The following is a 27643-nucleotide window of genomic DNA, read 5'->3' on the forward strand; positions in this document are numbered from 1 at the left end:
CTCCTAAAATCTATATATATATATATATATAAGTAACCATATTACTCATAAGAAATTCTCCTAAAATCTATATATATATATATATATAAGTAACCATATTACTCATAAGAAATTCTCCTAAAATCTTTCAGTCTTCAGAAATATCTTTGAACCACAGGATGTGAGAGATCCATTTATCACCACACGCATTTCTAATGCATTATCATTCGCATTTAGGTGGAAAAGAGGCAGCACATGACGTGGACAGTGATGTAGAATGAAAAACCCAGCTTGATGTGTAGATGATGATGGTGACGTTTCCACAGAGGCAACGCGGTTTGAGTGATTGTGTCCTTTGCCTTGGCTTGGTTGTCGGATGAATCCAGAATGAGCGAACAGGAAGTGGGGATGTTTGGCAGCACACAATCTCAGATTTCGATGTTAATTTACCCTTTGACTTTCGACGGCGTACAAAAATGACAAAAATTGATGACAGAGTCAGTCACGTAGCGATATAGCTGACCTGCCCTGACTCATGAATATGCATTTCGACACGCACATCTTGTAGACCTTCTGTGACTCCAAAGCCGAGTCTGCTCGTATTGGGGGGGCGTTGTTCCGGGACGAAACGGGGGGGTGGGATGGACGAGACAGACTCTCCTCTCTTCCTCCTGTCAGCTTCGGGTGAATAGGTGATTATAGCAGCAGATGTGTCATTAGGTCTGAGCTGCATTCATGCGGATGCAGAGTTTGGGGGGGGAGGGAGTGGCGGGTGATGAGGGATTTGGATTTTGGAGGGAGGGAGTGCTCCACAGGGATCACGTTTCGCCTGGCGTTTAGTGAATTTATGGGATGTGCCAACTTGTTTTATTATCCCATAAAAAAAACATACACTCTTTGTTTCCTTTCCTGTGTCGGCTTCAGCTGTTCGTCTGTGGCATTGCTTGGCAGGAAGTCTGCGAAATGAGCACGAGGGCCAGCGCAAATAGCCGCTCGATGGTTTTTCAGAAAGAGCAAATTACGTTATTAAGTCCAAACGCTCAATTTGCACAGAAATCAAAATTCATTGTGAAAGCACTTGGTGTGGGTGTGGCTTGTTTGCTCAATGCAGAGATCAGATTACAGAGTTGCATAAGTCATCACTGGTCTTACCTACATGGCAGATGGAGAGGACGCAGAAAACTTTTACATCGACTTGAGCGAGATCAGCTGAGTCAGTAAGCATTATGCAGTTTCCAAATGAGCGCCGTATTTCAGAGAATTGTTTTTCTATTCTTTCCACCTGACTGCAGCACTTGTTAAAACGTAGACTCATTGCACTACAACACTGAGGTTCTCATGGTCTAGAGGTTTTATGTGGAACATGGAGGTGTAGCACAGTTTACTCTCACTTTCTATATTTGTCAGGAAGTGCTATTTATAAGACCTCATCTCTATTTTTTTTTATTTTTTTTTGTCTGCCACCCACCATGTGGTGGAAACACATTTTGTCATACAGTCAGGCTTTGCAGGATCAAAGAACATCTGTACTTTTGTTTACATTTGTATATTTGAGAATCAAAAGGGAAAGAGAAGATCTGAAAATTCTCCTGGATATTTTTTTTTTTTTGCAAGAGAATTTGCAGAATTGCTATCAGTAAAATTATATGTGTAAAAATATTTAGTACATTCTATTAGATTGATAAATTAAGAGTTATTACTACTTAGATTTTTCTGTATTTGATCTACCAGTCAATAATCAAAACCAATCAGTGGAAAATAAACTTAATTCCAGCCTCTGGCTACTTCTTTGCTCTCAGTGTTCTGGCAGGTAAATGGATTTTCTTCTGTATTTTGTGTTTTATTTATTACCAGATTGCACTTTGTCAAATCAAGATTAAGTTGCCATGTCTACTTTGCTTAGATTTCTTAGTAGTAAACTTGAATAACAGTAACTTATGTAATTGTTACTAGTTTGGGAAAACTTTATATTTCCTTTCAGTTTTTTTTAAATACATTTTTTGTAAATATTTCCTTACAGTCACTGCTGTTAATGCCAATCTTCCAAAGAGGTCAACATTTACTGTTATTCAAGTTTCACAAATATAACAAAGTACTGAGTTTCTGCAGAACATTGCATAAGTTCCCCACATTATGTTCAAATGAAGTTATAGTCACCTAATGCTGCTCTCTCAACAACGCTATATTATGGATTCTGTCGCAAGACTTCAGTTTGGGTATTTTAATTGCTAATGGCATGTTTAAAATGAAACCAGAGGATACATTGGTGCAAAAGCCTGAAATGCATTAAAGCTAGACATATCTGCACTATGTTTTGTTGTTTTGTTTTGGCATGTGTTCTATTTTTATTTTTTATTTTTTTTTTTTTTACCTTGTTAACTTTTCATGCACTATTATAAAATCTCCTTAGGTGAGCAAGTTCAAAATCCAGAAAAATCCATAATTAGCTTAAATTGCTAGTAGTGGTTAGCCTGGGCCCTGTGCACATCAATTAGCAAAGCTCACTGCTTGTTGCAGTTGCAACAGAACTACAGGCAGGTTGAGTTTGGATGGTATTCCTAGGAGTTTTGACTCTGAGGTGAAATGAACACAACATATTCATGTTCTTGTTTCCGGGTCTCTGTTGTTCACTTCCTTTTTGAGACTTTTATGGATAATCGTCCGAAAATGACCATGTAGTGCACACAGTGCTCTGTGCACAGTTAATTTGTTCGTAATTTCCTTGAAAGAATTTCAGTAAAACTGTGCTAAAGGCAGCCGAGGTATCTCCAGTGGTTCTCGTACCAGAGTTTGTAACCCAGAGGGTTGTAAATATACTTTGTTCCATACTTTAGTCAGTCAACTTCCCTCCTAGTCCACCCAGAGTGCACCATCACCACCTCGTTTTCTCCAAGAGGTTTGAACACGCGGAGCTAGCGCTCCAGACATTACTCATGTTCAGCTGCCTACCTTCTAATTTGCCATTGTGTCGAGTTACTGTAAACGCAGATGATCTTGTGAAAGCTGAAACGCCATTCTTTTCACAACCCGCGGGGCCCCGTGTCATCTGAAGTGGGCAGGCATGGAAAGTGCTTATCTGAAAGTATGAAACATGTTTGTCTGGTTTCAAAACGGAAGCCACTACAACTGCCTCTATAAATGCAATTCAACACCATGTTATTGTTGAGGTGTGTAAATCAGGATCGCGGCGAGAACTTCTGGAGAGATGAGCACATATTATCCCACAGTAATTGTTTATACTTTTTTTTTCTTTTTGCTTTTTTTCCCCCATGTCCTTACACTCATCTGCTGTGTGTGTTGTTTAGGTGATGGCGTGGTCTTGTGTACTGCCTGCACTGCGTGTGTGGAGATGGTTTTAACCGATGCTCTTCTGGAGGACTCAGGAACACTTCGCTGGCCTGAAGAAACCTCTTAAGCATACGTGACACTTTACACAAAAGGATAAACGTCTATTGAGGACACACAGACACGTGGACTTTACAAACTTCTCCTTCATTCCCAACACTACCAGAGCCCAAGCTCCTCTCCGTTTTCGTTTTGTTTTTATATTAATTCTTCCTCTTTGTCGCAACCTCACCGCCACCATGCCAAGCACCATCCGCCGGCAGATGAAAAACATGGTCAACAATTACTCTGACGCCGAGAAGAAGGTCAGAGAGGCCACGTCCAACGACCCGTGGGGCCCCTCGTCCTCGCTCATGTCCGAGGTGGCTGACCTCACCTACAACGTGGTGGCCTTCAGCGAGATCATGAACATGATCTGGAAGCGGCTGAACGACCACGGGAAGAACTGGCGCCACGTCTACAAAGCGCTCACGCTGCTCGACTACCTGATAAAGACGGGCTCGGAGAGGGTGGCGCTGCAGTGCAAGGAGAACATTTTCGCCATCCAGACCCTCAAGGACTTCCAGTACATCGACAAAGACGGCAAAGACCAGGGCATCAACGTCAGAGAGAAGAGCAAGCAGCTGGTGGTGCTGCTGAAGGACGAGGAGCGCCTTAAAGGAGAGAGGTGAGGTCAATCACAAATTTATGTAAAATCGACTTTTTAGCTTAATGAAGAAACGCTCTGAATGTAGAGTGTGGGAAATAGCAGGAGCTTCTTAAAGAGACAGAGGCCGAATTTCAAGGTGTTAAATTGCAAAGTCAAACTTCTGTGAAGCCATGTTTGATAATTTCATCATTTTTTTTAACAACTGAAAGTGACACAGTTACTTAATTGTGGTATAAGATGACATGATGTGGCTGGAAAACACGTATTACTGCTCCTTTAAGAAATAGTTTGTATTACTGTAATTCAGTCTGTATCTGCATTAATACATTTATGTTTTGGTTGACATCAAAAACTGAAACAGTTGTTAAATCCTTTACTCCATAGTGGAGATACATCAGTCAGTCGGCCTGATATTGATCATTAATCACAGCGAATCTAAGAATCGGACAGTTTTCGGTCTGAAATATTATCTTTGGTTGATTCATATGGAGAATATTTTTTTTATTTTATCAACTAACATTGATAAAAAAGTAAATACATCAGAATGTTCCTCTCCAATCTGAAGCGGTCTGCTGCATAAACAAAACTTAGTGAAAAGTCTTTTACTTTTCAGTATTTATGCAGCAAACATTCTTTTGGTTTTTTTTTTCTTCTGTCGTGTTTAAACTGAGAAAATGAAATGGCAGGATGTCTTGCAGAAAACACTGCTTACATAATCCAGCAAATTACCAAACACCAAAGCTACGGGTTTAATGAAACTAAATTGTTGGACTTTGTGTTGGTGGTAAATATTTTAAGAATGAAAATTTTATAGCTGTGGAATGGCAAAAAAAAAAAAAAAAGACACAATTTGCTTTTGCGTTTGAGAAAACCGCTTTGGCGAGATGTCGCTGTGTTGAGATGATCTTCTGGTTTTCTGTGATTCTGGATTTTGTTTGCAGATTTCCTCCTAGTACAGTTTGACTCTGATCTCCAAAGACACAGGTTTCCTACACAGTCTGGAAACGTCAAATTTGATTTAACTTTTTCCCCCGAGTTTGTGTAACTATTAAAAAAAGGAAGAAAAAGCAAAAATATTGCTTTCTCTGTCTTTCTCTTTCCATCTTTCTATTTCCATTCGTCAATTTCTCTTTTTATTCCATCCATTAATACACATATTGATTTAAAAGAAAAGAAAATTATTTTGTAAAATGTAGTCATTCTTCCATTTTTGTCCATCCAAGTGGTCTGTTTAGATATGTTTAAAATCATTTGGATCCAGTGAATCCCCGTGTCTTCCTTTTTTTTTTTTTTTTTGCAAACTTTCCCATTAATCCACCAGTCTGTTCATTTTGTTTTATTATTTGCTTGTCCTTTTTTCTTCTTCTTCTTCTGTACAGTAAAACTACCTGTACTAATCATGAATCACTGAATTTACACTTTTGAAGGCGGACCAAAAATCTTGACTGGCTGCCATGTTATTTCCTGTTTCCTTACTTCCTCCTGCTCAGATTTGAACCGGCAGAGGTCAAAACGATATGAACGCTTCCTGTTTGTTTTTTTTTGTTGTTTTGGTCATGCTAGGTCTCAGGCTTTGAAGACTAAGGAGCGCATGGCCCAGGTGTCCACAGGGAGCACTCAGATGGGCTTCGGCCGAGGCTCGTCCCAGCCCAACCTCTCCACATCCTACAGCGAAGAGTACGGCAGGTCGGAGGGCTCCCCCGCCTCCTACCACGGCTGTAAGTATGTCAGACGTTACGGAGGCCCCACAGGGTTCGGTCCCCCCATGTTTAAACGCCAGATAAAGAAGGACTAAATCAGCTGTTGTCACCGTATATCAGGAAGCGCCACTTCTGCCTAAAACCATGAGGCCGTCACCTTCCCCTCCCCCCGCTCCATCCCTGCCTGGCCATTCTGCACCAGGGCTGCATTCCTCAGCTCTTTTCCACTCCCCCACACACAAACAGAAGAGGAAGAAGATCACCACCCACACCAAACTCCCCCCCCCCCCCCCCCGTCCCTAAAATCATCTTTTATACACATGACAGAGGAATCTGCTCGCGTTGTCAACCGATGGGCTCATTTCTCCCGAAACAGTGACAGTGCAGCAGGCGTCACTGATGACTTATCATTTTAGAGGAACTGTTCTAGTTTAAAAAAAAACCCCAAAAAGGTCATGCACATTACTCTATAATGAGTCGAATATAGTCCGTGGGAAATTGTAATTAGTTAGAAAATGATCGCAAGGAAGAGGTCACAAATATATATATATAAAAAAAAAGAGAAGAAAGAAAAGATGAGTCGCATTTGCAAAGTAGGTTACCACAGTGGAGATGAAATGAAAGAGTGAACCCTGGCCTCTTTTCCTTTCACACTCTGACCTCCATTCCTTTGCACCCAGCAGGACGACTGTGTCTGCAGGGATGCCTGTTGGGTCTCGTCTGTCTGTGGCCTCACACGCCGTTTTAACCTGCGTGGTTTAGATGCGATGCAGCCGTATGGAGGGTCAGAAGTGCCGCCGTTCAGCGCATCAGTAACTGCCTTAGTAAATGTCTACATGCAATTTGTATAAAAGTGGAAATTAAATAACTGCATTTGCAAACAAGTGTATGTTTAATTAATTTGGTAAATAGATATTGAAATAATTATTCATTATACATCAGAGCATAGATAGTCAATTTCATCTACGTTACTCATAAAAGTCGCTGGGCAGGGTGAGCCCTGCTACAGACAAAGTGATTGGTCTGCAGTTTATCTGCTCTGCATGTTAACCAATCAGAAGGTCTATTTGATCTCTTTTAATGGCTTGCACTTTTTTGTGCAAAAAAAAAAAGATTAAATACCTTACTTTACATGATTTTAATTTGACTTTGATCTTTAAATATTAATTTAATAAATGTACCACTTGATAATATTGAATACAATTTACAATACGTATCATGCATATAGGTAGTTAGTTTGTTGGATTGTAGTGTGTATATGCTCGAAGCTCTTCTTCTTCTTCTTCTTCTGCCCGTTATGACTAAAACCTCAGCAGCTGACTCGTCAGCGGAGACCCAGTTGGAGTTGAGTCGGGCCGCCGTCGTGGGAGGTGACGTGGGATTTTTGGGATTCCAGTCAAACCTTCTGAGTATTGTTGTCCAGACGTGGCGCGAGTGAATGAGCGAACGACTGCAGCTGCGACGGCAGACATTCAAAGTTTAGGAGTAAAGCTTCATGTAACGCATGAACGTTTGATTTCTGTGTTTGGCGGGTTTTAGTTCGCTTTCACATTTGGACTCTGCCTCCCACTTATCTCCCGACGCAAGAGACGACATGTCTGCGAATGTGACGGGATTTCCTGACTCTTCCCTTTGATTTTAAAATGCTGTATACCATTAGCAGTCCGTAAATCCACCAGAGGTGACACCAGGGTGTTCTACTTTCTGAAAATGCAGCCTTCTATTCTTAGTTAGAGTTGCGTAGTCCTCAGGGAGTCTGAAGTTGGCAGGAAATGGCAGAAGAGTAGATGAGAATCAAAGTTTCAGACATTCTTGCCCCCCCCTCCTCATGTAGGCGCAGCTGCGTTTAAACAGTATGCCGTATATGGTCTACTCCCACAGCGGTGTGTTTTAGTTGGCATAGTGTTTTATAAGCCTTAGAAGTGTTGCATGTTGAAGTAATGCCACCATGTTCCTTCTTTTTTGCCGTTCAACTTTATTAAACCCATGAGCTCAAACGTTTCTTTTGATAGAACCAAATCTTTTTGTCTTTATTCTCATGTATCTGACAGTTGTGTGTCCCAAATGTGTTATTGTTGGGAGTTTATTTAAGGAAGACATGCAGCTGCTTTTGACTCTGACTCTGCTTTAATCTGCTAAGGAAGTACATCTCTGTTAAATACAAATGAAAATCCACCCCGGTCACTTTCCCTTGGCACGTGTAGTTTTGTCGACAGACGGCCAGAATGAGGCAGTGTGTGTGAATCTAAAGATGCGAACTGAATGCGACTTATTGAGGTTGAATAGGGAAAAGTTCTTATCAATCACAGTGTCGACTTCACGTTTATTAAGATTTCTTGCTAGTTAATCCGGTGTCACGATTTGAACTGGCTGTTTTAAAGATAAAACACCAGATTTGAATTTTTTATTTATTTTTTTTTTTATAAGTTAAAGTGCAGAAGAAGCTCTAACCCAGTGTTTTCCATCTCTTACTCCTCAAGGCACACTGCCCTGCATGTTTTAAATGCTTCCCAACTCTAACACACCTGTTTTAAGCATCTGCAGTTCAGCACAAGCCTGTCAGTCAGCCATCTGATTAAATCAGGTGTGCCAAAGCAGGGAAACGCTTAAAACATGCAGTTTTCTGACCCTGGTCCAACCAGATGAGCCCAAAAACCATTTGGCCTTCATGTAAAACCAGGGTGTCCTCGCATCCTTAAAAGGCCTTAAATTCATGGATCTAATATTTGAGACTCAGACTACCGGTAACCCACTGTGCTAACATACCCTTGCTAGCTAGGTAGCATTTTTTGCATTTATCACGGATAAGTTCAAACTTATCGCCAGTTGACTAGACGAAGTTCGTACGTTTCTGTGGAGGTAAATTTCACTCATAAGCGTCTTAAAAATGTCTTCAGTTTTAAATTTGAGTTGCTGAGACCTGCCGAAACCTTGAAAAACTGTGTGGAGGAAAACTAACACTTTTCTCAAAACACTGAAAACACCATCGCCATAGTGAAAAACGATAATGTCACACAGTCGCCATAGTGAGACACGGTGGTGGCAACATGATGCTCCGAGGGTCGCTAAACACTATTACATTTTTTTCGTATGTTTTTGCCTGAAGGATAAAATGTGATGTAAATATATAACAAAAAAAAAAAACTTGAATGCAGTTATGTTATTTAATTTTAAATATTTCCAATATTGATAGATGCAGAGATCAAAGATCAGATCAGAGCCGATTCAGTACGAGTCGGCAGACCACTCAATGGTGTCGACAAAATGATGTCAGCACGTCATAATTGTTTCGATTCATGACCGCAAGTATTATTTTGAGTTGTTCCCTGGGTGGTTTGTGTGATTTTTAAAACCTGTTGTCAGCTGCATTCTCTGACTGCCAGGTCGATTTGATTATTGAGGTCGGCGTCTCCACTTCCCTAAATAACGGAAAGATTTGACGTCAGGCGTTTTGTGCGTGTGCAGAGATCAGACTGACGTGTCTGAGGCGTCGTCACAGGCAGGTGGATGTCAGTCATATTTGGAGTGTTGGGTGTGAAGTTTGCCTCGTCGCACCGGGAAACCGTCACAACATATTTGTGTCGGTGTTCCTTTGTTCGACTCGGCGTTTATGGGCGCAGCCTACGCACCAAACACGGTTCTGGCCACGGTGGAAAGAAGAACTGGGGAAGAAAACATTTGAACGTTTTACATTTTGAAAACGCCAACAAACCCACATCTTTCACACGAGTCATAGAGGGCCCTTATTTTGAAATTTGTGGCTTCCAACTGCAGCGAGTCAAAAGTGGGCTTGGAGTAAATGGTGTAAGCTACCTTAACGAGCGTGTGCCAGTTGCATTTTTCTGGCCCGGTGGAGAGTGTGCCACGTGCAGCGCTTGGCTGCCACTATGGACTGTTTTAATCCAAGTATATGAGAGAACCTGTCGTCTTTTAAGGGTTTTATAGATGTGCTGTCACGCATCATCCAGTCACACCTTTTTTTTTTTTTTAAACACTTGAAATCAAATGCTGCAATTAAGTTTATTTTGTTTACATAAATTATGTCTAAAACCAGTTTGTTTTTCTGTTCTTATTCTGCATGTTGGGCTGAAACGATTTGATAGTTGAAATCATCAACTAATTTAGTAAACGCTTGTTAACTGTAGTATGCAGACTCAAAAAAAAAAGGCCGTTTGCTGAAAGGACATCACACACAGAGCAATATTTAAGTCAGAACTGTAAAAAAATAAATAAATAAAAGGTTTCTATGTAAATACGTTGTACCCACAATATTACAGATGTATGCTTTGCTATAATAATCAAACGTACACAAAAGGAATGCCTTGTTTTTACATTTTAGGCAATAAAAAAAAATGTTTATTTGCATCTTTTAATGTATTTGTAATATGGAATAAAAATCCTGAAATTACTGAATGAAAAATCTGCAAAACATGCCATTTAAAAAAAAAATCTGATTAATCATCAGAGTAATCGATAGAATAAATAATCAATTACAAAAAAAATAAAAAAAATAAGCATTACTTGCAGCCCTATCAGCATTACGTCCAGGTTAACAGAAAAGATGGAGCTACCTTTTGGCACATTAAGGTACTTAATAGTTAATAGTTATTCTCCATGCTGAACGCGTGGCAGACGGCGACCGTGACATTAACGCGCGCTCTGAATTTGTGTTTTAGCCACATCTCCCAATGCGGGCTCAGAGCTGGAGCAGGCCAGACCTCAGACCAGTGGAGAAGAGGAGCTCCAGCTGCAGCTCGCCTTGGCCATGAGCAGAGAAGCAGCCGAGCAGGTATGCACACATCGTCCCAGACGCATGCTCCGACATGCGTCCGTTCCTCCCTTATTGTGTGTCAAATCTCAGCTTTAATCACTAACAGATATTAGTTAAAACGGATACATATGTACATGCTGTGGCTTGTGCATGGTGTAAGATAGAAGTGTGTAAACTTCTGAAACGTGGGCCAAAATCCTCAGCAGGCGTACATTCGAGCCAAAAAAAAAATAAAAATGTTATTTTAAAAACTAAAATTATTAAGTTTTATTTAATTTAACCTGCTTAACAGTAAACATGGTATGAAGGGTTTTAGTTGAGTAAATGAAATAGATCCTTCGGACGGGAAGAGATGTCAGTCTTTATAAATCCAAAAGATTTAGCATGTTTTCCATATTACTTTACTACTTTATTTTCGACTTTATTGAAGAAAACTGAAAAATGGTAGCTTCCACAGGAGCTATTCTCAGTAATAAAAACATAACTTAGGTCACTCTTTTTTTTTTCTCTTTTTTTTTTACACTCGGTAAAGTTTTACATAATGTAATTAAAAGCAGGTTTAGGTGTGCCAAGATCTACTTCAGAGATTAACTCAATGGAAAGATATGTTTCCGTTTCCTATGAAGTTAAAGAGTAAACGGGAAACTTGGTTATTAATAGATGAATACTTTGTGTTAAATCTGACATTGCTGTGAGAAGATTTTAATTCGTGGGGCATAGTTCTGTTCCTAATTAGGGCAAAAAAAAAAGTCAACCACCTGCACCGCTGGGACAAATTTGTGTCATTCGGAGTCCACAAATGGCCCCCCGGCCACAGTTTGGACACCTCTGGCTCAAGACGTACGCCGGCTGCTAATTCAGACTCGGTGTGTGTTTAGGAGGAGCGCCTACGCAGAGGTGACGACCTGAGACTACAGATGGCCTTGGAGGAGAGTAAGAAAGAAGATCCAGGCTCAGCAAAGCTCCCCAAGAAGAAGAAGGAGGTAGAGACGCGCGTGGAATCTGACAGCTATGGCGACTCAGTCATTACATTCACTCAGATATGCGCTTGAAACAGCTTCATCTGTCTCCGTTTTCTTTACTTTGCTGATGTCCGGCTGGTGATCTGTGCTGTACAACATGCCGAACAGAACCCAATTATTATTTCAGTGAATTAGTTTTTTTTTTTTCCTTCGTTTTTTTCCCCAGCCTCCTAAACTCTTCTTTCTTCTTCTTTGTAGCCACAGTCATCTTTGATGGATCTAATGAATGTCCCTGAGCCAGGTCCCAAGTCTGACCCCTGGGGGATGGGGGGCGGGGCCGGAGCCAGAGCTGCAGCTGCATCAGGAGACCCGTGGCAGCCTTATGGTAAACACACACACACACACACACACACACACACATTCTTACTGGGAAAGATCCACATCCTTACTGTCATTCTGGAGAGGAACAGAGTAAAGTGGCTGTGTGTGTGTGTCTATGTGTGTGTGTGAAAGGCATCGCTGCTCTCCACCTGCAGCTCTCTGGACTGTGAGTCTTTGTTTAATCGGAATGCGGCTCGGCTGGCTCGGCAGCATTGCTGCTCTGGGAGCAGGGAGCGAGTTAGAGGAAGAGATTGTGAAGAAAGGGAGTGCAGGGTGTTTGTGATGCAGGAAGGGATTCTTGGGGAGATAAAAGTGCAACACTACTTTCAGTCAAGCAACAGGGAGCAGGATGTGTCCATTAAGCTCACACTAATAGGCCATGTTGGCTCCCCCTGTCTCGTTATGCTGCACACCCTGTTACAGTCAGATGTGCTTTTTTTATTTTTTTGTTTGTTTTGCACATCACATCTTTGGGTTCTGGTACTTTTCTGCTGACAGCAGGTATGTTGCTGCTCTTGAGGAGCCGGAGAACGTTTCCTTTTTAAAAACTGCCCTCATCTTTGGCTGCATTTACAGAATGGTAGCCACTTACCACTGTAAGAAGACAGACAGTACGGCTGAGCGATGAATCAATTTTTATCAATTCATCAAATTTTTCGTTTTTGAAAATGTCATTTTTGGAAAACATGGATTTTTAAATGTATTTTATTTTAGTTTTTTGTGCTCTCCTTGGGTTTCTACAGTTCAGAGTGATGTCAGCATGCCTAAGACAGAACTTCTTGTTTGACAAGTGTGTTTTAAAGTTCCTGTTTATGTTAACTTTAAATTAAGTTAAACTCTGTGATGGAATATTAGAGTCAGGCTCAGATTTGTTTTAATCACCAGAATAAGGTTGTAATATTAGAACTCCAACATGGAAAATAAAAAAACTAAAATAAAATGAGGAATGTTGAGCATCTTGTGAAGTTATTTCATATAGGTTTTTTACAAATAATACTTAATAGAAACATCTTTTAACACATCAACATTGCATTATCAGTAATAGCACTTTGAAACAGTTGTACAAACAACCAAGTCTATTTTGATGACAGAACCACATGAACTGAGCTGATCACACCAGATCCTGATAAATATATATATATATTTTGCTCATTGAAGGTTTCATCTGATAAAGTTTTGTCTTTTTTTCTAATATTATGACTTTTTTTTTTTTATGCATTTATGCCTTTAGATTTTAGCCAACTTAAAAAATATTCCACCTCCCTACCAGAGCTTGTTTCTGCATAAACATTTTTATTTTTACTCGCCTCTCTTCCCAGGCTCTGCTCCTCGGCCGTCGGTGCCACCCGACCCCTGGGCTGCTCCTGCAACTCTGCCTGCCATGAAGGCCAGCGACCCCTGGGCAGACTCCGCTCCGGCGTCCGACCCCTGGGGGTCTGGAGCAGGCCGCCCTAAAACCTCCAACACAGGTAAACGCCGTTGTTTTTTTTTGTTTTTTTTTTTATAATTATTATTTCCACTTGTAAGCACACACATTTCATTCACCTAATAATCAAAAAAGAAGCTTTTAATTTGGGTATTTAGTTAATCATCAACCATCTGTGAAGATTAGAGAATCTCCCAGTACACAGGTGACCTCTGACCTCACGAAATCCGAACAGGATTGCATCCACCTGCATGCTTTACGGGTTAACATATTATTTGCTTATCTCCGCACACTTTTGTACTCGTAACGTCTCCATTCGTCTGTGTTCTGTTGCTGCTGTAATTTTTGTTCACCTGGTGAGTTACTGTCGTCTTTTGTGTGTGTCGCACGTGTTTGTGTGAATGGGTTTGTCTCCTTCCAGGTAACTTTGACCTGTTCAGTACATCCAATGGTACATCCAAGGAAGACTTCTCAGAGTTTGACAGCCTGCGCTCTTCCTCCTCTGTCCCCACTGGTACTCACCCTGTCTTCGTCCATCTAATGACACGGAGTGTGTGTTTGTTTTTTTTTTGTTTTTTTTTTCTTTCCCTTGGTGTCTCCAAAAATGCCCCTCAGCAGACGTAGCCCCTCTGCAGGGGGGGGTCAGGGCACAGACACACTGTCTCGTCTTTCTATAAATGTACCGACGGACTTGAGCGAAGGCAGCGTTTGAAATTGACTTTACGTGGCAAAAGACATTCTTTCTCCGCGGAAATAAACTGCCTGGCTCAAGTCNAAAAGGTTTCTATGTAAATACGTTGTACCCACAATATTACAGATGTATGCTTTGCTATAATAATCAAACGTACACAAAAGGAATGCCTTGTTTTTACATTTTAGGCAATAAAAAAAAATGTTTATTTGCATTTTTTAATGTATTTGTAATATAGAATAAAAATCCTGAAATTACTGAATGAAAAATCTGCAAAACATGCCATTTAAAAAAAAAATCTGATTAATCATCAGAGTAATCGATAGAATAAATAATCAATTACAAAAAAAATAAAAAAAATAAGCATTACTTGCAGCCCTATCAGCATTACGTCCAGGTTAACAGAAAAGATGGAGCTACCTTTTGGCACATTAAGGTACTTAATAGTTAATAGTTATTCTCCATGCTGAACGCGTGGCAGACGGCGACCGTGACATTAACGCGCGCTCTGAATTTGTGTTTTAGCCACATCTCCCAATGCGGGCTCAGAGCTGGAGCAGGCCAGACCTCAGACCAGTGGAGAAGAGGAGCTCCAGCTGCAGCTCGCCTTGGCCATGAGCAGAGAAGCAGCCGAGCAGGTATGCACACATCGTCCCAGACACATGCTCCGACATGCGTCCGTTCCTCCCTTATTGTGTGTCAAATCTCAGCTTTAATCACTAACAGATATTAGTTAAAACGGATACATATGTACATGCTGTGGCTTGTGCATGGTGTAAGATAGAAGTGTGTAAACTTCTGAAACGTGGGCCAAAATCCTCAGCAGGCGTACATTCGAGCCAAAAAAAAAATAAAAATGTTATTTTAAAAACTAAAATTATTAAGTTTTATTTAATTTAACCTGCTTAACAGTAAACATGGTATGAAGGGTTTTAGTTGAGTAAATGAAATAGATCCTTCGGACGGGAAGAGATGTCAGTCTTTATAAATCCAAAAGATTTAGCATGTTTTCCATATTACTTTACTACTTTATTTTCGACTTTATTGAAGAAAACTGAAAAATGGTAGCTCCCACAGGAGCTATTCTCAGTAATAAAAACATAACTTAGGTCACTCTTTTTTTTTTTTCTTTTTTTTTTACACTCTGTAAAGTTTTACATAATGTAATTAAAAGCAGGTTTAGGTGTGCCAAGATCTACTTCAGAGATGAACTCAATGGAAAGATATGTTTCCGTTTCCTATGAAGTTAAAGAGTAAACGGGAAACTTGGTTATTAATAGATGAATACTTTGTGTTAAATCTGACATTGCTGTGAGAAGATTTTAATTCGTGGGGCATAGTTCTGTTCCTAATTAGGGCAAAAAAAAAAGTCAACCACCTGCACCGCTGGGACAAATTTGTGTCATTCGGAGTCCACAAATGGCCCCCCGGCCACAGTTTGGACACCTCTGGCTCAAGACGTACGCCGGCTGCTAATTCAGACTCGGTGTGTGTTTAGGAGGAGCGCCTACGCAGAGGTGATGACCTGAGACTACAGATGGCCTTGGAGGAGAGTAAGAAAGAAGATCCAGGCTCAGCAAAGCTCCCCAAGAAGAAGAAGGAGGTAAAGACGCGCGTGGAATCTGACAGCTATGGCGACTCAGTCATTACATTCACTCAGATATGCGCTTGAAACAGCTTCATCTGTCTCCGTTTTCTTTACTTTGCTGATGTCCGGCTGGTGATCTGTGCTGTACAACATGCCGAACAGAACCCAATTATTATTTCAGTGAATTAGTTTTTTTTTTTTCCTTCGTTTTTTTCCCCAGCCTCCTAAACTCTTCTTTCTTCTTCTTTGTAGCCACAGTCATCTTTGATGGATCTAATGAATGTCCCTGAGCCAGGTCCCAAGTCTGACCCCTGGGGGATGGGGGGCGGGGCCGGAGCCAGAGCTGCAGCTGCATCAGGAGACCCGTGGCAGCCTTATGGTAAACACACACACACACACACACACACACACACATTCTTACTGGGAAAGATCCACATCCTTACTGTCATTCTGGAGAGGAACAGAGTAAAGTGGCTGTGTGTGTGTGTCTATGTGTGTGTGTGAAAGGCATCGCTGCTCTCCACCTGCAGCTCTCTGGACTGTGAGTCTTTGTTTAATCGGAATGCGGCTCGGCTGGCTCGGCAGCATTGCTGCTCTGGGAGCAGGGAGCGAGTTAGAGGAAGAGATTGTGAAGAAAGGGAGTGCAGGGTGTTTGTGATGCAGGAAGGGATTCTTGGGGAGATAAAAGTGCAACACTACTTTCAGTCAAGCAACAGGGAGCAGGATGTGTCCATTAAGCTCACACTAATAGGCCATGTTGGCTCCCCCTGTCTCGTTATGCTGCACACCCTGTTACAGTCAGATGTGCTTTTTTTATTTTTTTGTTTGTTTTGCACATCACATCTTTGGGTTCTGGTACTTTTCTGCTGACAGCAGGTATGTTGCTGCTCTTGAGGAGCCGGAGAACGTTTCCTTTTTAAAAACTGTCCTCATCTTTGGCTGCATTTACAGAATGGTAGCCACTTACCACTGTAAGAAGACAGACAGTACGGCTGAGCAATGAATCAGTTTTTATCAATTCATCAAATTTTTCGTTTTTGAAAATGTCATTTTTGGAAAACATGGATTTTTAAATGTATTTTATTTTAGTTTTTTGTGCTCTCCTTGGGTTTCTACAGTTCAGAGTGATGTCAGCATGCCTAAGACAGAACTTCTTGTTTGACAAGTGTGTTTTAAAGTTCCTGTTTATGTTAACTTTAAATTAAGTTAAACTCTGTGATGGAATATTAGAGTCAGGCTCAGATTTGTTTTAATCACCAGAATAAGGTTGTAATATTAGAACTCCAACATGGAAAATAAAAAACTAAAATAAAATGAGGAATGTTGAGCATCTTGTGAAGTTATTTCATATAGGTTTTTTACAAATAATACTTAATAGAAACATCTTTTAACACATCAACATTGCATTATCAGTAATAGCACTTTGAAACAGTTGTACAAACAACCAAGTCTATTTTGATGACAGAACCACATGAACTGAGCTGATCACACCAGATCCTGATAAATATATATATATATTTTGCTCATTGAAGGTTTCATCTGATAAAGTTTTGTCTTTTTTTCTAATATTATGACTTTTTTTTTTTTATGCATTTATGCCTTTAGATTTTAGCCAACTTAAAAAATATTCCACCTCCCTACCAGAGCTTGTTTCTGCATAAACATTTTTATTTTTACTCGCCTCTCTTCCCAGGCTCTGCTCCTCGGCCGTCGGTGCCACCCGACCCCTGGGCTGCTCCTGCAACTCTGCCTGCCATGAAGGCCAGCGACCCCTGGGCAGACTCCGCTCCGGCGTCCGACCCCTGGGGGTCTGGAGCAGGCCGCCCTAAAACCTCCAACACAGGTAAACGCCGTTGTTTTTTTTTGTTTTTTTTTTTATAATTATTATTTCCACTTGTAAGCACACACATTTCATTCACCTAATAATCAAAAAAGAAGCTTTTAATTTGGGTATTTAGTTAATCATCAACCATCTGTGAAGATTAGAGAATCTCCCAGTACACAGGTGACCTCTGACCTCACGAAATCCGAACAGGATTGCATCCACCTGCATGCTTTACGGGTTAACATATTATTTGCTTATCTCCGCACACTTTTGTACTCGTAACGTCTCCATTCGTCTGTGTTCTGTTGCTGCTGTAATTTGTGTTCACCTGGTGAGTTACTGTCGTCTTTTGTGTGTGTCGCACGTGTTTGTGTGAATGGGTTTGTCTCCCTCCAGGTAACTTTGACCTGTTCAGTACATCCAATGGTACATCCAAGGAAGACTTCTCAGAGTTTGACAGCCTGCGCTCTTCCTCCTCTGTCCCCACTGGTACTCACCCTGTCTTCGTCCATCTAATGACACGGAGTGTGTGTTTGTTTTTTTTTTGTTTTTTTTTTCTTTCCCTTGGTGTCTCCAAAAATGCCCCTCAGCAGACGTAGCCCCTCTGCAGGGGGGGGTCAGGGCACAGACACACTGTCTCGTCTTTCTATAAATGTACCGACGGACTTGAGCGAAGGCAGCGTTTGAAATTGACTTTACGTGGCAAAAGACATTCTTTCTCCGCGGAAATAAACTGCCTGGCTCAAGTCCGTTTGTTTTGTTTTTTTTGTTTTTTTTGAGTTTTGTTTTTTTCATATCACTGTGATGTTTTTATCTATTTGTGTTCACTGTTGGCCCCTCTGTCAGGCTAAACTATGGAAACCCGCTCAGATCTGTGATATTTAATTTCAATTGGAATCAAAACGAACAAATTTAAACTCAAACCAGATTCTGAATGGATTTCCATCTAAGTGTTTTTTCTTAGTTTTTGAAGGTGTAAAGGGATTTAGGTGGCTGGATCTAAGCTTTAGCTCAAATAAACACCGAGAAAAAAAAAAAAAAAAGAACCCGAAGAGAGGAAAACGCCTTTCATCGATAGATATTTTTCAGTTCCGACTGAAATAAACATCAAAGTGTATTAGCAGTTCGCACACCAACACTCTAAATCAGTTCGATCTCCTTATTTGAATTGTCGGAGACGGTGTCAAACGTCCTGCTGCGCGACGGCGGTTTTTGTCTCTGACATTTCCTTGTGTCCGCAGGCATGTTGAGGTTGGATTAATGCACTAACGAGCGTCTCCACTGCCGTCTGACTGTTGCCACCAATGACAGCCAGTCTGCCTCTGACATCCCTCATAATGGCATCGTCTTTTATATACGCCATCGTAAACAGAAGTTCTTAAGTGCAAATGGAGAGACGCTTGTTTGTGTGTAGCGGACAGAGGATTAATGTGCAAGAAATATTTACGCTTGAGAGATGCCAGTCCAGTGTTTTGCTCGCTCAATACAAAACCCTCTCATCAGTGGATTTAACGTCCTCCTTCCTCTCTCCGTTTTCAGCCGACGCGGGCATAACGTCCTCTCTCCCCTCCCAAGTCAGTCTGGCCAGTAGCGGCAGCCTGGACCTCTTCGACCCGCTGCCCACTTCCGCTTCGATCTCCACAAACCCGACCAGAAAGACTCCGGAGTCCTTCCTGGGACCCAACGCGGCGCTGGTCAATCTGGACTCTCTGGTGACCAAACCGGCTCAGCCCGCGCCCGTCGTTAACCCGTTCTTGGCTGCTACAGGTAGGAGTTCAGATGATTCTTTTTTCTTTTCTTTTTTTTTCTGGAAACATAAAGTTGCTAAGCCATTCATACCGATTGAATATTTTATAATTTTGTCTCGTTACGCCAACGAACTTGAAGTAAAAGCGACATAAGGCGGGTAACAGTTGTGAATCATAAATAGAAACACATAAAAGTAGTTGAATAATTGAATATTTCTGCTATTATCTTGACTTTAATTGCACACCTAAGAACAAAAAAAACTGATATTTCTGCTGAACTGACCGACTGTTTGCTCCATCCAGGCGGCTCGGCTCCTGCTCCCGTCGCCAACCCGTTCCAAATGACCCAGCCGGTTCCCCCCACCCTCAACCAGATGCGGGTCAGCCCGATGCCCTCCGGCTTCGGCAGCATCGCCGAGCCCATGCCGCTGGCCTCCGTGCCCGCTCAGCCCGTCACCATGGTCCCCCTGGCAGGGATGGCCCCCATGGGCCACGGGATGCCCGGCACGGGCGGCGGCGTGGGCGCCGGGATCCCGCCCTCCATGTCGATGCCTCAGCCGTTGATGAGCATGCCCCCCCAGGCCGGGTCGCAACCCGCCGGAACCACCAACCCCTTCCTCTTGTGAAAGGAGGACCCGCTTTCTCCTTCAATTGCTCCTCGACACTAACAAGGAGATATTTTATCCCGTGTATCCATCTATAAGCCACTCCCAGCCAGGTGCCCGACTAAAATACTTCCTGACTCTGTTTCTGCTCCTGTCCTGCTCAGCTACAAGCTGCCTCGTCTCGTGAGTTCCAGGCTGATCCTAACATGATGCTGGCGACCACACAGATCTTTTGCACCCGTCTACGGACTTCAGAGTTTCCACCAGGGTGGGACTGGACCCAGTTTCTCCTTCCGTTCTTCCTCTTGTCCACCCTTTCGGAATGCTCTTTTCCTCTTCTTTTTCGTGATGGGGTGACCGGAGAGTCAGCCTGTACTAATTCCAGCATCTTATCTTTTCTCTAGAACTAATCTTTTATAAGCCCTATCCGCTCTAGCGTGTCTGTGTGTATGCGTGTGTGAGCGAGTGCACGTCTCAGTGCTTTTACACTGTGTATATCCCAGTGAGTTTTCCTCCAACACACTGGATTAAGGATGAGAGATGTGTTTATACTCCCTGCGTGTATGTTGTGTGTATTACAAAGCAGGAATTTTGCACAATTTTTGCTTTTTTTTTTTGTTTTTGTTTTTTATTTTCAGCGACTGTTGGACTCACCGTTACACCTTAGCTCACAGAGTAAGTCTGATCAAAACAAACAACAAGGCACACCCGTACACTGCCTCGGCTCTTGGTACTAACTCAGTCCGAACCCTTCATCTTCACTTCGGATCTTCTTCTTTTTTTTTTCCTGACCTGAACTTTGACGAAATAAAAAATAAAATGAACACTCCCTTAGAGGAAATGGAACTGCTCTTTTCAGTCCTGAAAGACTGCAGAGAGGCCAGGAAAGATGTTTTCTACGTGTGTATGTGCTCGTACGCAGTCGTGCTGTTACCGCTCAGATGCTGACAGCCACACGTCGGAGCGTTTTTCTACTTCGTCTCCACCCCGGTCAGCGATTTATCTTTTTTTTTTTAGAAGAGAAAGACGAACTGTGTCAGTATTTTCCGAGTCGAACAAGTGGATGCAGGTGAGCATGGTGGAACTTTTTTTTTTTTTTTCTAGGGTTAAAGGGATGAGAGACGGTGTGTGTGTGTGCGCACGCACATTTAGCTTCCAAGTGTACTTTACTCAAGTTTTTTTTTTTTTTTTCTATTTTCACCTTCTGTTAGATTTTGCAACCTAAAACAAAGGGCAGTTTAGTGAACTTATTAACTAACTAACTTGGTTTGTGGTGAAGAGGTCTCAGCCTTGAGAAGAACCTTCCCATCCAACAGGACTTTTCTGTTTCATAGGTAATCTCTTAGATAATCACCCAGTGCTGTCTCTCACACAGACACACACACACACTCGCACAGGACTATTAGGCACAGTGGAATCCCACAGCAAACAACAATGTAAACAGTTAGTTGTTACTTTTTTTTTTTGTTACTGAAAAAAGCCGTGTTTTAGTAGTTTCTCCATTTTCATTCTGGTTTTGTTGCCCTGTGGGTTGGTCATGTTACTCCTTGAAGCACAACTGTTACCGAAGTCAGCGATTGATTTGTTTTTTTTGTTGGTTTCTTGTGACGGTAAGTGGAACAGTAACGTCACACTTAGTTAGCATTACATTTTTTTTTCTTTTTAGTTATTGTTGTTTATTAAAGGTTATGATTTAAGAGGCTCTTTGACGAGACAAGTTCATAACTCTGTGCTAATTTACGGCTTTGTCAAGTGTTTATGTGATTACATAGTGTTACTTTTGGCTGATTATATATAGATGAGCAGAAAGCAAGTCTGAGCTTCCCTGTCTCTTCTGCTGGTTAAGAAAAGTGGGTTGATGAATTGTGGCTTAAAATAAAATGCACAGGTTTTGTAGACTTTCCCCATTCCTTTTTTTTTTCTTTTTTTTTTTTTTTTTAAAGGGACAGTTCTTTTTTCTATGAAGTTCTGTGTAGTAATTTATGGCAATAGCTTCCTATCCTGTAATGGGCAGATGCCGTTTCACAGTGAGCTTGTACAAAAAGGAAGAAACCCTGGCAGCTAGTCAAAGGAAACCTACTCCGATTTTAGTCATTTCAAGCAAATATTCATATCCAGAAGGTACAGTTCTGTGTTAACTGAGCATGTATCCATGCTAGAGTTCCAGCTGCTGTATCAGTCCACCTGATCCCGGGGTCTGCACCTCTGAAAAATGTAACAAAATCCAAAAATGTGTGCCCTCCTTGCCTGACGAGTACAAGCGGAGGGATACAGCCAGCAGCCATTTTAACCTCAACATAGACACATGTTGCATTGAATATAGTGTTACTGGAGTACTATGTAATCTGGAAAGGTAACGGATTTAATTTTAAGCATTTGCCAAGTATTCATAACAAGGTGGAACAGAAATAAGTTTGGGAAAAAATATTTGCGTTCCCCGACTTCGTTCCTTATTTTAATGACATGAACTAGCTCTTAAACGCAAAAGTTCCCCATTCGGTTGTTTCACGATTTGCACAATTTGTGGTGAATGTTTTGCATTCAGTTGTCCAGGGAAATCCAAAAAAGATTTGACCCTGGGAATTTTCAAACAAAATATTAATAGGACTCCATGAGCTTAAACCCTTTGAGTTTAACTTATTTTAAGTTTGTCTCTCCCTGCTGTCCAGTTTGAGGATTTCTTTTCTATAAACCCACTGTGGACATTTCCATCAATCTGCTACAGGTTATGGATCTATTACTGACGACTTCACACTCCACTTCAGAATGTTCAGATATTCCCTTTAAGTATGTGGGGTGTTCAATTTTTTTTATTTTTTTTTTTGTTGCTTGTTGCTTCCATTTGGATTGGGTTGTCGCCTCCTTGTGGTATGACGTGGCTTCACTGCAGATCTTTTGGATGCTTCCACTGAACGCAGACATCCCAATTTTTCTCAGGCGAAACAAAAAATGGAAAAAAAAAAAAAAAAGAACAAGAGGAGCTGCTCCAAGTGTGTATGATATGGGACATTCTTGACATGGCTATGATGGTTTTTGCGCTCGAACGAACGGGTGTGAAGCGTACTTGCAAACCAGCAAATGTGTTTTAATCTCTAGGAAACATTATGCAAGCTTGGTGAGGGTAGGTAGAGAAGAGGGTTTGGGTTGCCAATAAAGTCTATACTGACATATTGAAATATTAATAACCAGATTTCGTCACTGTGGTTCAGTGAAAACGCGGCCCATGCAGCGAGCGCCTCCGAGTCATGTACTAAATACGTTTTATTTTTTTGTTCCTCTCCAGAGAACTAACTGACTTCATGAGCTGTCTTGTCTTTATATGCATAAACTGACTCCTTTTATTCCCTTCTCCTGTCTGACTAGTTACCCTTTTCTTAGTACTGGGAGCAGATTGCGTTTATTTCTTTTTTGTTGTTTTTTTTTTTTTTGGATTTGTGCTCTACCTTTTGGCATTATAACTGTATAATATAATTTATCATTTGTACTATTGTAACATACTGTTCTTCTGTATACCTTATTATTCTGTGTAATGGGTTTTTGTAGGAAAAAAAACAAACAGTTGTGGTATTTTAACGGCCTCTAAACGAGCAAGCGCAGCTGACCGAACCCTGTTTGGATGAGGACAGCTGTAGTTGCATTGGTTCAAAAATAAAATGTATTTCACTTCAGCTCCGTAGCCTTCGTTGTCTTTTCTTGATTTTTGACGATCGAAAAGTAAATCGAAATCAATCGGGTCTTGGTATGGACTAAACGACACCAATGGTTGGATTAGAATTTATTAAGAAAATGCTTAAAAAAGGTGCAACTATACAATACAGGATATATCTAGAAGTACCAAGCATCAAGCCGTTTGTATTTCTGGACTGCGTTGCTTGGTTTTAACACCAGTCAGCTGTAAGAGTGTAAAGTGAGTGTTGATGCAAAAACTGTTGGCATCTCGGATACAAAGCTTGACAATAAATTCACAATAGGATAATCGTGAGAAATGACTGACAAAACTGCAGGTATTTCTAAAACTTCAGCTAAAATTAATTTCTGAATTTGTACTGATCAGTTTCTCCAAACCTCTAAGAACTCCTTAGAGGTTTGGAGTATAGATATGACGCATATCATTAAGGACTCATTTATTGCGCCACCGCACACTGATGAGTAAAACAGAATGAAAAAGTCCATTGTGATTTGTGATATTGTGGGCTTGTTCGTTGCATCACAAACTGTTTGAAACCACTGGATATTTGTCATGAAAATCTGGTGGCCTCCGCCAGAAAACTTGGTGTGGGGTTGGTATCATCCAGCAAGATGATAAAGTATTGTCCTATTGACAGAGGAGGGTGCATAAATGCTCCCAAACCTTTTTATAAAATGTTTCTTAAAGGTTTTTGTTAAATGTCAAACGTTTCAACATCAGTTTAGGACCTTTTATATGTTACATGCAAGACCTAAGTCAATTAAGGGAAGTGAGACATTCATTTAACGTACTTGATGCCAGAAGATGCTTTTACACCATGGCTATTTCAAACCATTACGTAGTTGCACATTCTAGGAAATGTGTCCAATGTTGAGCCAAATCTAATTAAACACACTCTGCTCTATGACAAGGGAGCTATTAGTAAATAACGGATCTAATAGCTCAATTTCGTCAGCCAGTGTTTTAAATCTGACGACTGAAAGTAGGCAGAGAACTCCCACTAAAAGATGGATTCAATGAACAAATTTACAGCTTTAAATTAAGGAGCTAGTATCAAAAATATGGAAGTATTTAACACTTTTTTTTTTTTAAAGATGACAAAATTTGAAACTTTCCTATTCGTGATAACAAGGCATTTAGAATATCCAGTGAATAAATGGATTAACATTTTCAGTTGTCAAATTCATCTGAAGCCTTTCCACACGACGACGCCATGGGTTGCAAGCGAACTTGTCCGTGTCTCGAGAAGTAAAACTACATGTTAAGCTGAAAATACAAACATTCTGCGTCGGGCTTTGACGTTTTATAACCAATATTCACATTTTGTGTAGACCCAACGTGGCAACAGAGCTCTTCCTTACCATCACGGCCTCCTGCGGCGTTGGATGCAACATCAGCAGAGTCTGAGGCTTTTTACCAAGCCCCTCCACTCCACAGGTATCACTCTGTAGGCAACTTTGAGAAGCAATCAGAATGCACTGCTCTGGTTTTGAGCTGGGGTCTCAAAACCAGACTCCCCGAGTTTCCAGTGTTTGCAGTCCAATCTGAGCTGGAGTTCAGACACATTGACAACTGATATGTAGCGACTCCAGTTAGCTTTCATGTTACTTCGCGTATCACTGCGCATCTCTTGACTGACTGGAAGTGGCGGACTGGACGGTTGACGAGTTCGTCGGTCCCGTGTCGTAGCCCATCCTCTTCATGTCTTTGGTCATTATGTGGAAGGAGATGGTGACGAAGCCCTGAGATCGAACCCTCGTCACTAAAACAGAAAAGAAGATTCAAACGTCAGGCGGATACTAATGCTTCCTCTCGTTTTCACTACTCAGCTGAAGCTGTGGAAACTACAGCAGTTTGGCTCATTAAAGAACAGTAAGCGTGACGGACCTTCTCGGCCTTCCCCATGTGCCACCACTTTGGGGTCGGTGTATTCGGGTCGTCGTCCTAGCAACCAGCTGAGCAGGGGAGGGGAAAAAAGAAGTGCTTAAGTTTCAGGAAAAAGAAACTTGGCTTGTAGTACCACAAACAAAACAGCTGTGATGCTTTCATGTAGTTTATCAAAGTATTCTCCAAAACCATTTAAACCCTTTGAACTTTTTCACATTTTGTTAATGCGAGGGCAATAATCCCCTCCACCCCCCACCTAACTCACAACTCACCCTGTGAACTTCTGAAGTCTCCATGTGGGCTCGGGAACAAACATCGGGATGGTTCTTATGTGTCTGAAGAAACAGAACTGATTATTATCTTTTATTTCAAATAAGCAACTACAAAGTTTATATCTCAGATTCCTTAAATAACATAGGCAACGTTCACCATGCTTTAAGCAGCAGTAGGGTAGATGACAGTACTCACTGTCCAGGTGTGAATGGAATGTGCGTTGCTCCATAACCCCTGACCACATCGTTGCCAAAAACGTCCGGTCCGTACACGCTCACCACAAGCTGAGGCCCTGGAACATTTACAGGAAGTTGTACACCTGTAGTAGCTGGTACGTTCCTGTCAGCGACCTTTTCAGTCAATAGACTACTGGCTACCCACTTCCCCCATTTACACCCTTAGGGCGTAGAGGCCCTAAGCATGCTGGCAAATTAGTGGCTTAAAATGTATTTTTACTCAGTGTATGTAATTATATGGTTTTAACTACACCTTTATAGTTTATTTGGGTTTTGGATTCAGTAAGATGACTGTTAAAAATATATATATATATATATAATCTGTAATCCAGCTGGCCTAATAATATAGTGCAGAAATGTTGCGGATGCTTTCTAAAAATCAGAAAGTGTGAAAGACTTACATCCAGAAGGATTTGTACTCTTGAATGTTGTCTCCAAAGGGAAGTTCCATATTAACTTGTGAGACTGGGAGCTTTTAGAGGTGATCTGAGTGATGCCTTCCTCCAAACCCTTAAAAGAAAAAAACACACACATACACACGCACAAAACCCATTTGTTAACACAAGACTTTTACAAACTACTCTGTCCTATTCGATGTGCAGTTTTTAGTGTTTTTCGACTGCTTTTTCTAATGAGCAAAACTGAAAAGATATCAGACAAGAAAATGCTTAAAATGTTACAAATGACTACTTACTGTGGTGGGAGCCCAGTCATGGCCGTAGACGTAACAATATTTACAGTATAAATTGTCATAGTCTGGAAACTGGAATAAAAAGGAAGGAGAATAACTTAATTTTAAGAACAGGAAAAACGTTCAGGTGAACGACGGAAAGAGAAATAAAGCGAAGAATCACCGCTTAAATACACTGGTGACGCTAAAGCTAATACTAGCTGCTAAGCTAAAGCAATAAAACAACCACTCACGTTCGCTCCCTCAATTTGTCCGTTCACCGTAAGAAGAAACACAGAAGAATTGCTTGTTGTTTCCATCGTGTATTTTAGTTCAGTTTTCTTTAACTGATGTTGAAATTAAACCTGTTGATAACCATAACTCCTAACGTGCCCTAGCTCGTTGCTAAGGCAACGTTTGTGTTTCCCTACGGCTACAAGGTTGGAGCAAACTGAACGAGGGCACAACGATTTTTACTAAAATGATCAAACTATCCACAAGAGGGCGGTGTTGTCCCAAAAATAAATCAAATAAAACTACAGTAGTCGTCCTGGGGACAGTTTTAACTTAAAGACGGTATTTCCAACATAAATCAGTAACAGAAAAAAAGTGCATTGCGGCAATTAAAACGCGAGGATATCAGTACTATAGTGGAAAAGGACAAATATAAATATAGAAAAAAAAATCATGCTTTTTTTAATAATAAAAGCATGATTGAACAAAGCTTGCTAATATTTTCAGTTGCTCATTAGTATGGTTACATTTGTGTGAAGCCTAAATTTTTAAGCAGTCTTCTGAGGGCAGCACGGCTTACGTGAATACCCTTGCTCTTTAGGCTCTGAAAGTTCAGCTCTTTGAATAATTTATAAATATTTTTGCGCAGTACAAGTAGGAGTGTGCAAATCCTCCTTTTTAAACCATCCAACAATTTTTTTTCATTTGCTTGTCAACCAGCTTGGACATGTGTCATGTCATCCCATATTTAAAATGCCATTATTTTTTTATTTATTTATTTTTTTATTGTCACTTGCTCTAATTGGCTTGTGTCCCGACTTGCTCTTGAGGACGCAGTGCCGGCCAGAAATGCAGGAATGAACGTGCATTAACGAATCAAGTCAAGACCACAAGACACAGCATAAAATATATAGAACCCATTCAAAGCACTAAAAAGAACTATTACATTAGCAGGATCAGAATGAGACAGAGAAAAAAAATCCCC

At 41.1% G+C, this 27643-nt stretch overlaps 2 protein-coding genes across 3 annotated transcripts in view; one reads left to right on the plus strand and one right to left on the minus strand.

Annotated features, from left to right (window-relative positions):
* epn2 (epsin 2) overlaps nt 1-22639 on the plus strand; it is a 27270-nt gene extending 4631 nt beyond the window's left edge. The window contains exons 2-10 of one of the 2 annotated variants that reach the window (XM_007572043.2): nt 3285-3991; nt 5537-5691; nt 10350-10462; nt 11323-11427; nt 11665-11791; nt 13107-13256; nt 13635-13727; nt 18857-19084; nt 19369-22639. In XM_007572043.2, the coding sequence (XP_007572105.1) occupies nt 3564-3991; nt 5537-5691; nt 10350-10462; nt 11323-11427; nt 11665-11791; nt 13107-13256; nt 13635-13727; nt 18857-19084; nt 19369-19691 (1722 nt within the window). In that variant the 5' untranslated portion in view covers nt 3285-3563 and the 3' untranslated portion in view covers nt 19692-22639. The remainder of the gene's footprint in view (nt 1-3284; nt 3992-5536; nt 5692-10349; nt 10463-11322; nt 11428-11664; nt 11792-13106; nt 13257-13634; nt 13728-18856; nt 19085-19368) is intronic. The other variant, XM_007572045.2, reaches the window with a different exon arrangement.
* Nucleotides 22500-26870, minus strand: b9d1 (B9 protein domain 1). Its single transcript, XM_007572042.2, has 7 exons — nt 26679-26870; nt 26449-26517; nt 26156-26264; nt 25714-25810; nt 25518-25580; nt 25246-25313; nt 22500-25120 (listed from the first exon to the last, which is right to left on the minus strand). Exons 1-7 carry the CDS (start codon nt 26742-26744, stop codon nt 24975-24977), a joined length of 618 nt encoding a protein of 205 aa, XP_007572104.1. The 5' UTR covers nt 26745-26870; the 3' UTR covers nt 22500-24974.
* Between the last annotated feature and the right edge of the window lie 773 nt (nt 26871-27643).

This window comes from Poecilia formosa, unplaced genomic scaffold, assembly GCF_000485575.1.
Source record: "Poecilia formosa unplaced genomic scaffold, Poecilia_formosa-5.1.2 Scaffold293, whole genome shotgun sequence".
NCBI lineage: Eukaryota > Metazoa > Chordata > Actinopteri > Cyprinodontiformes > Poeciliidae > Poecilia > Poecilia formosa.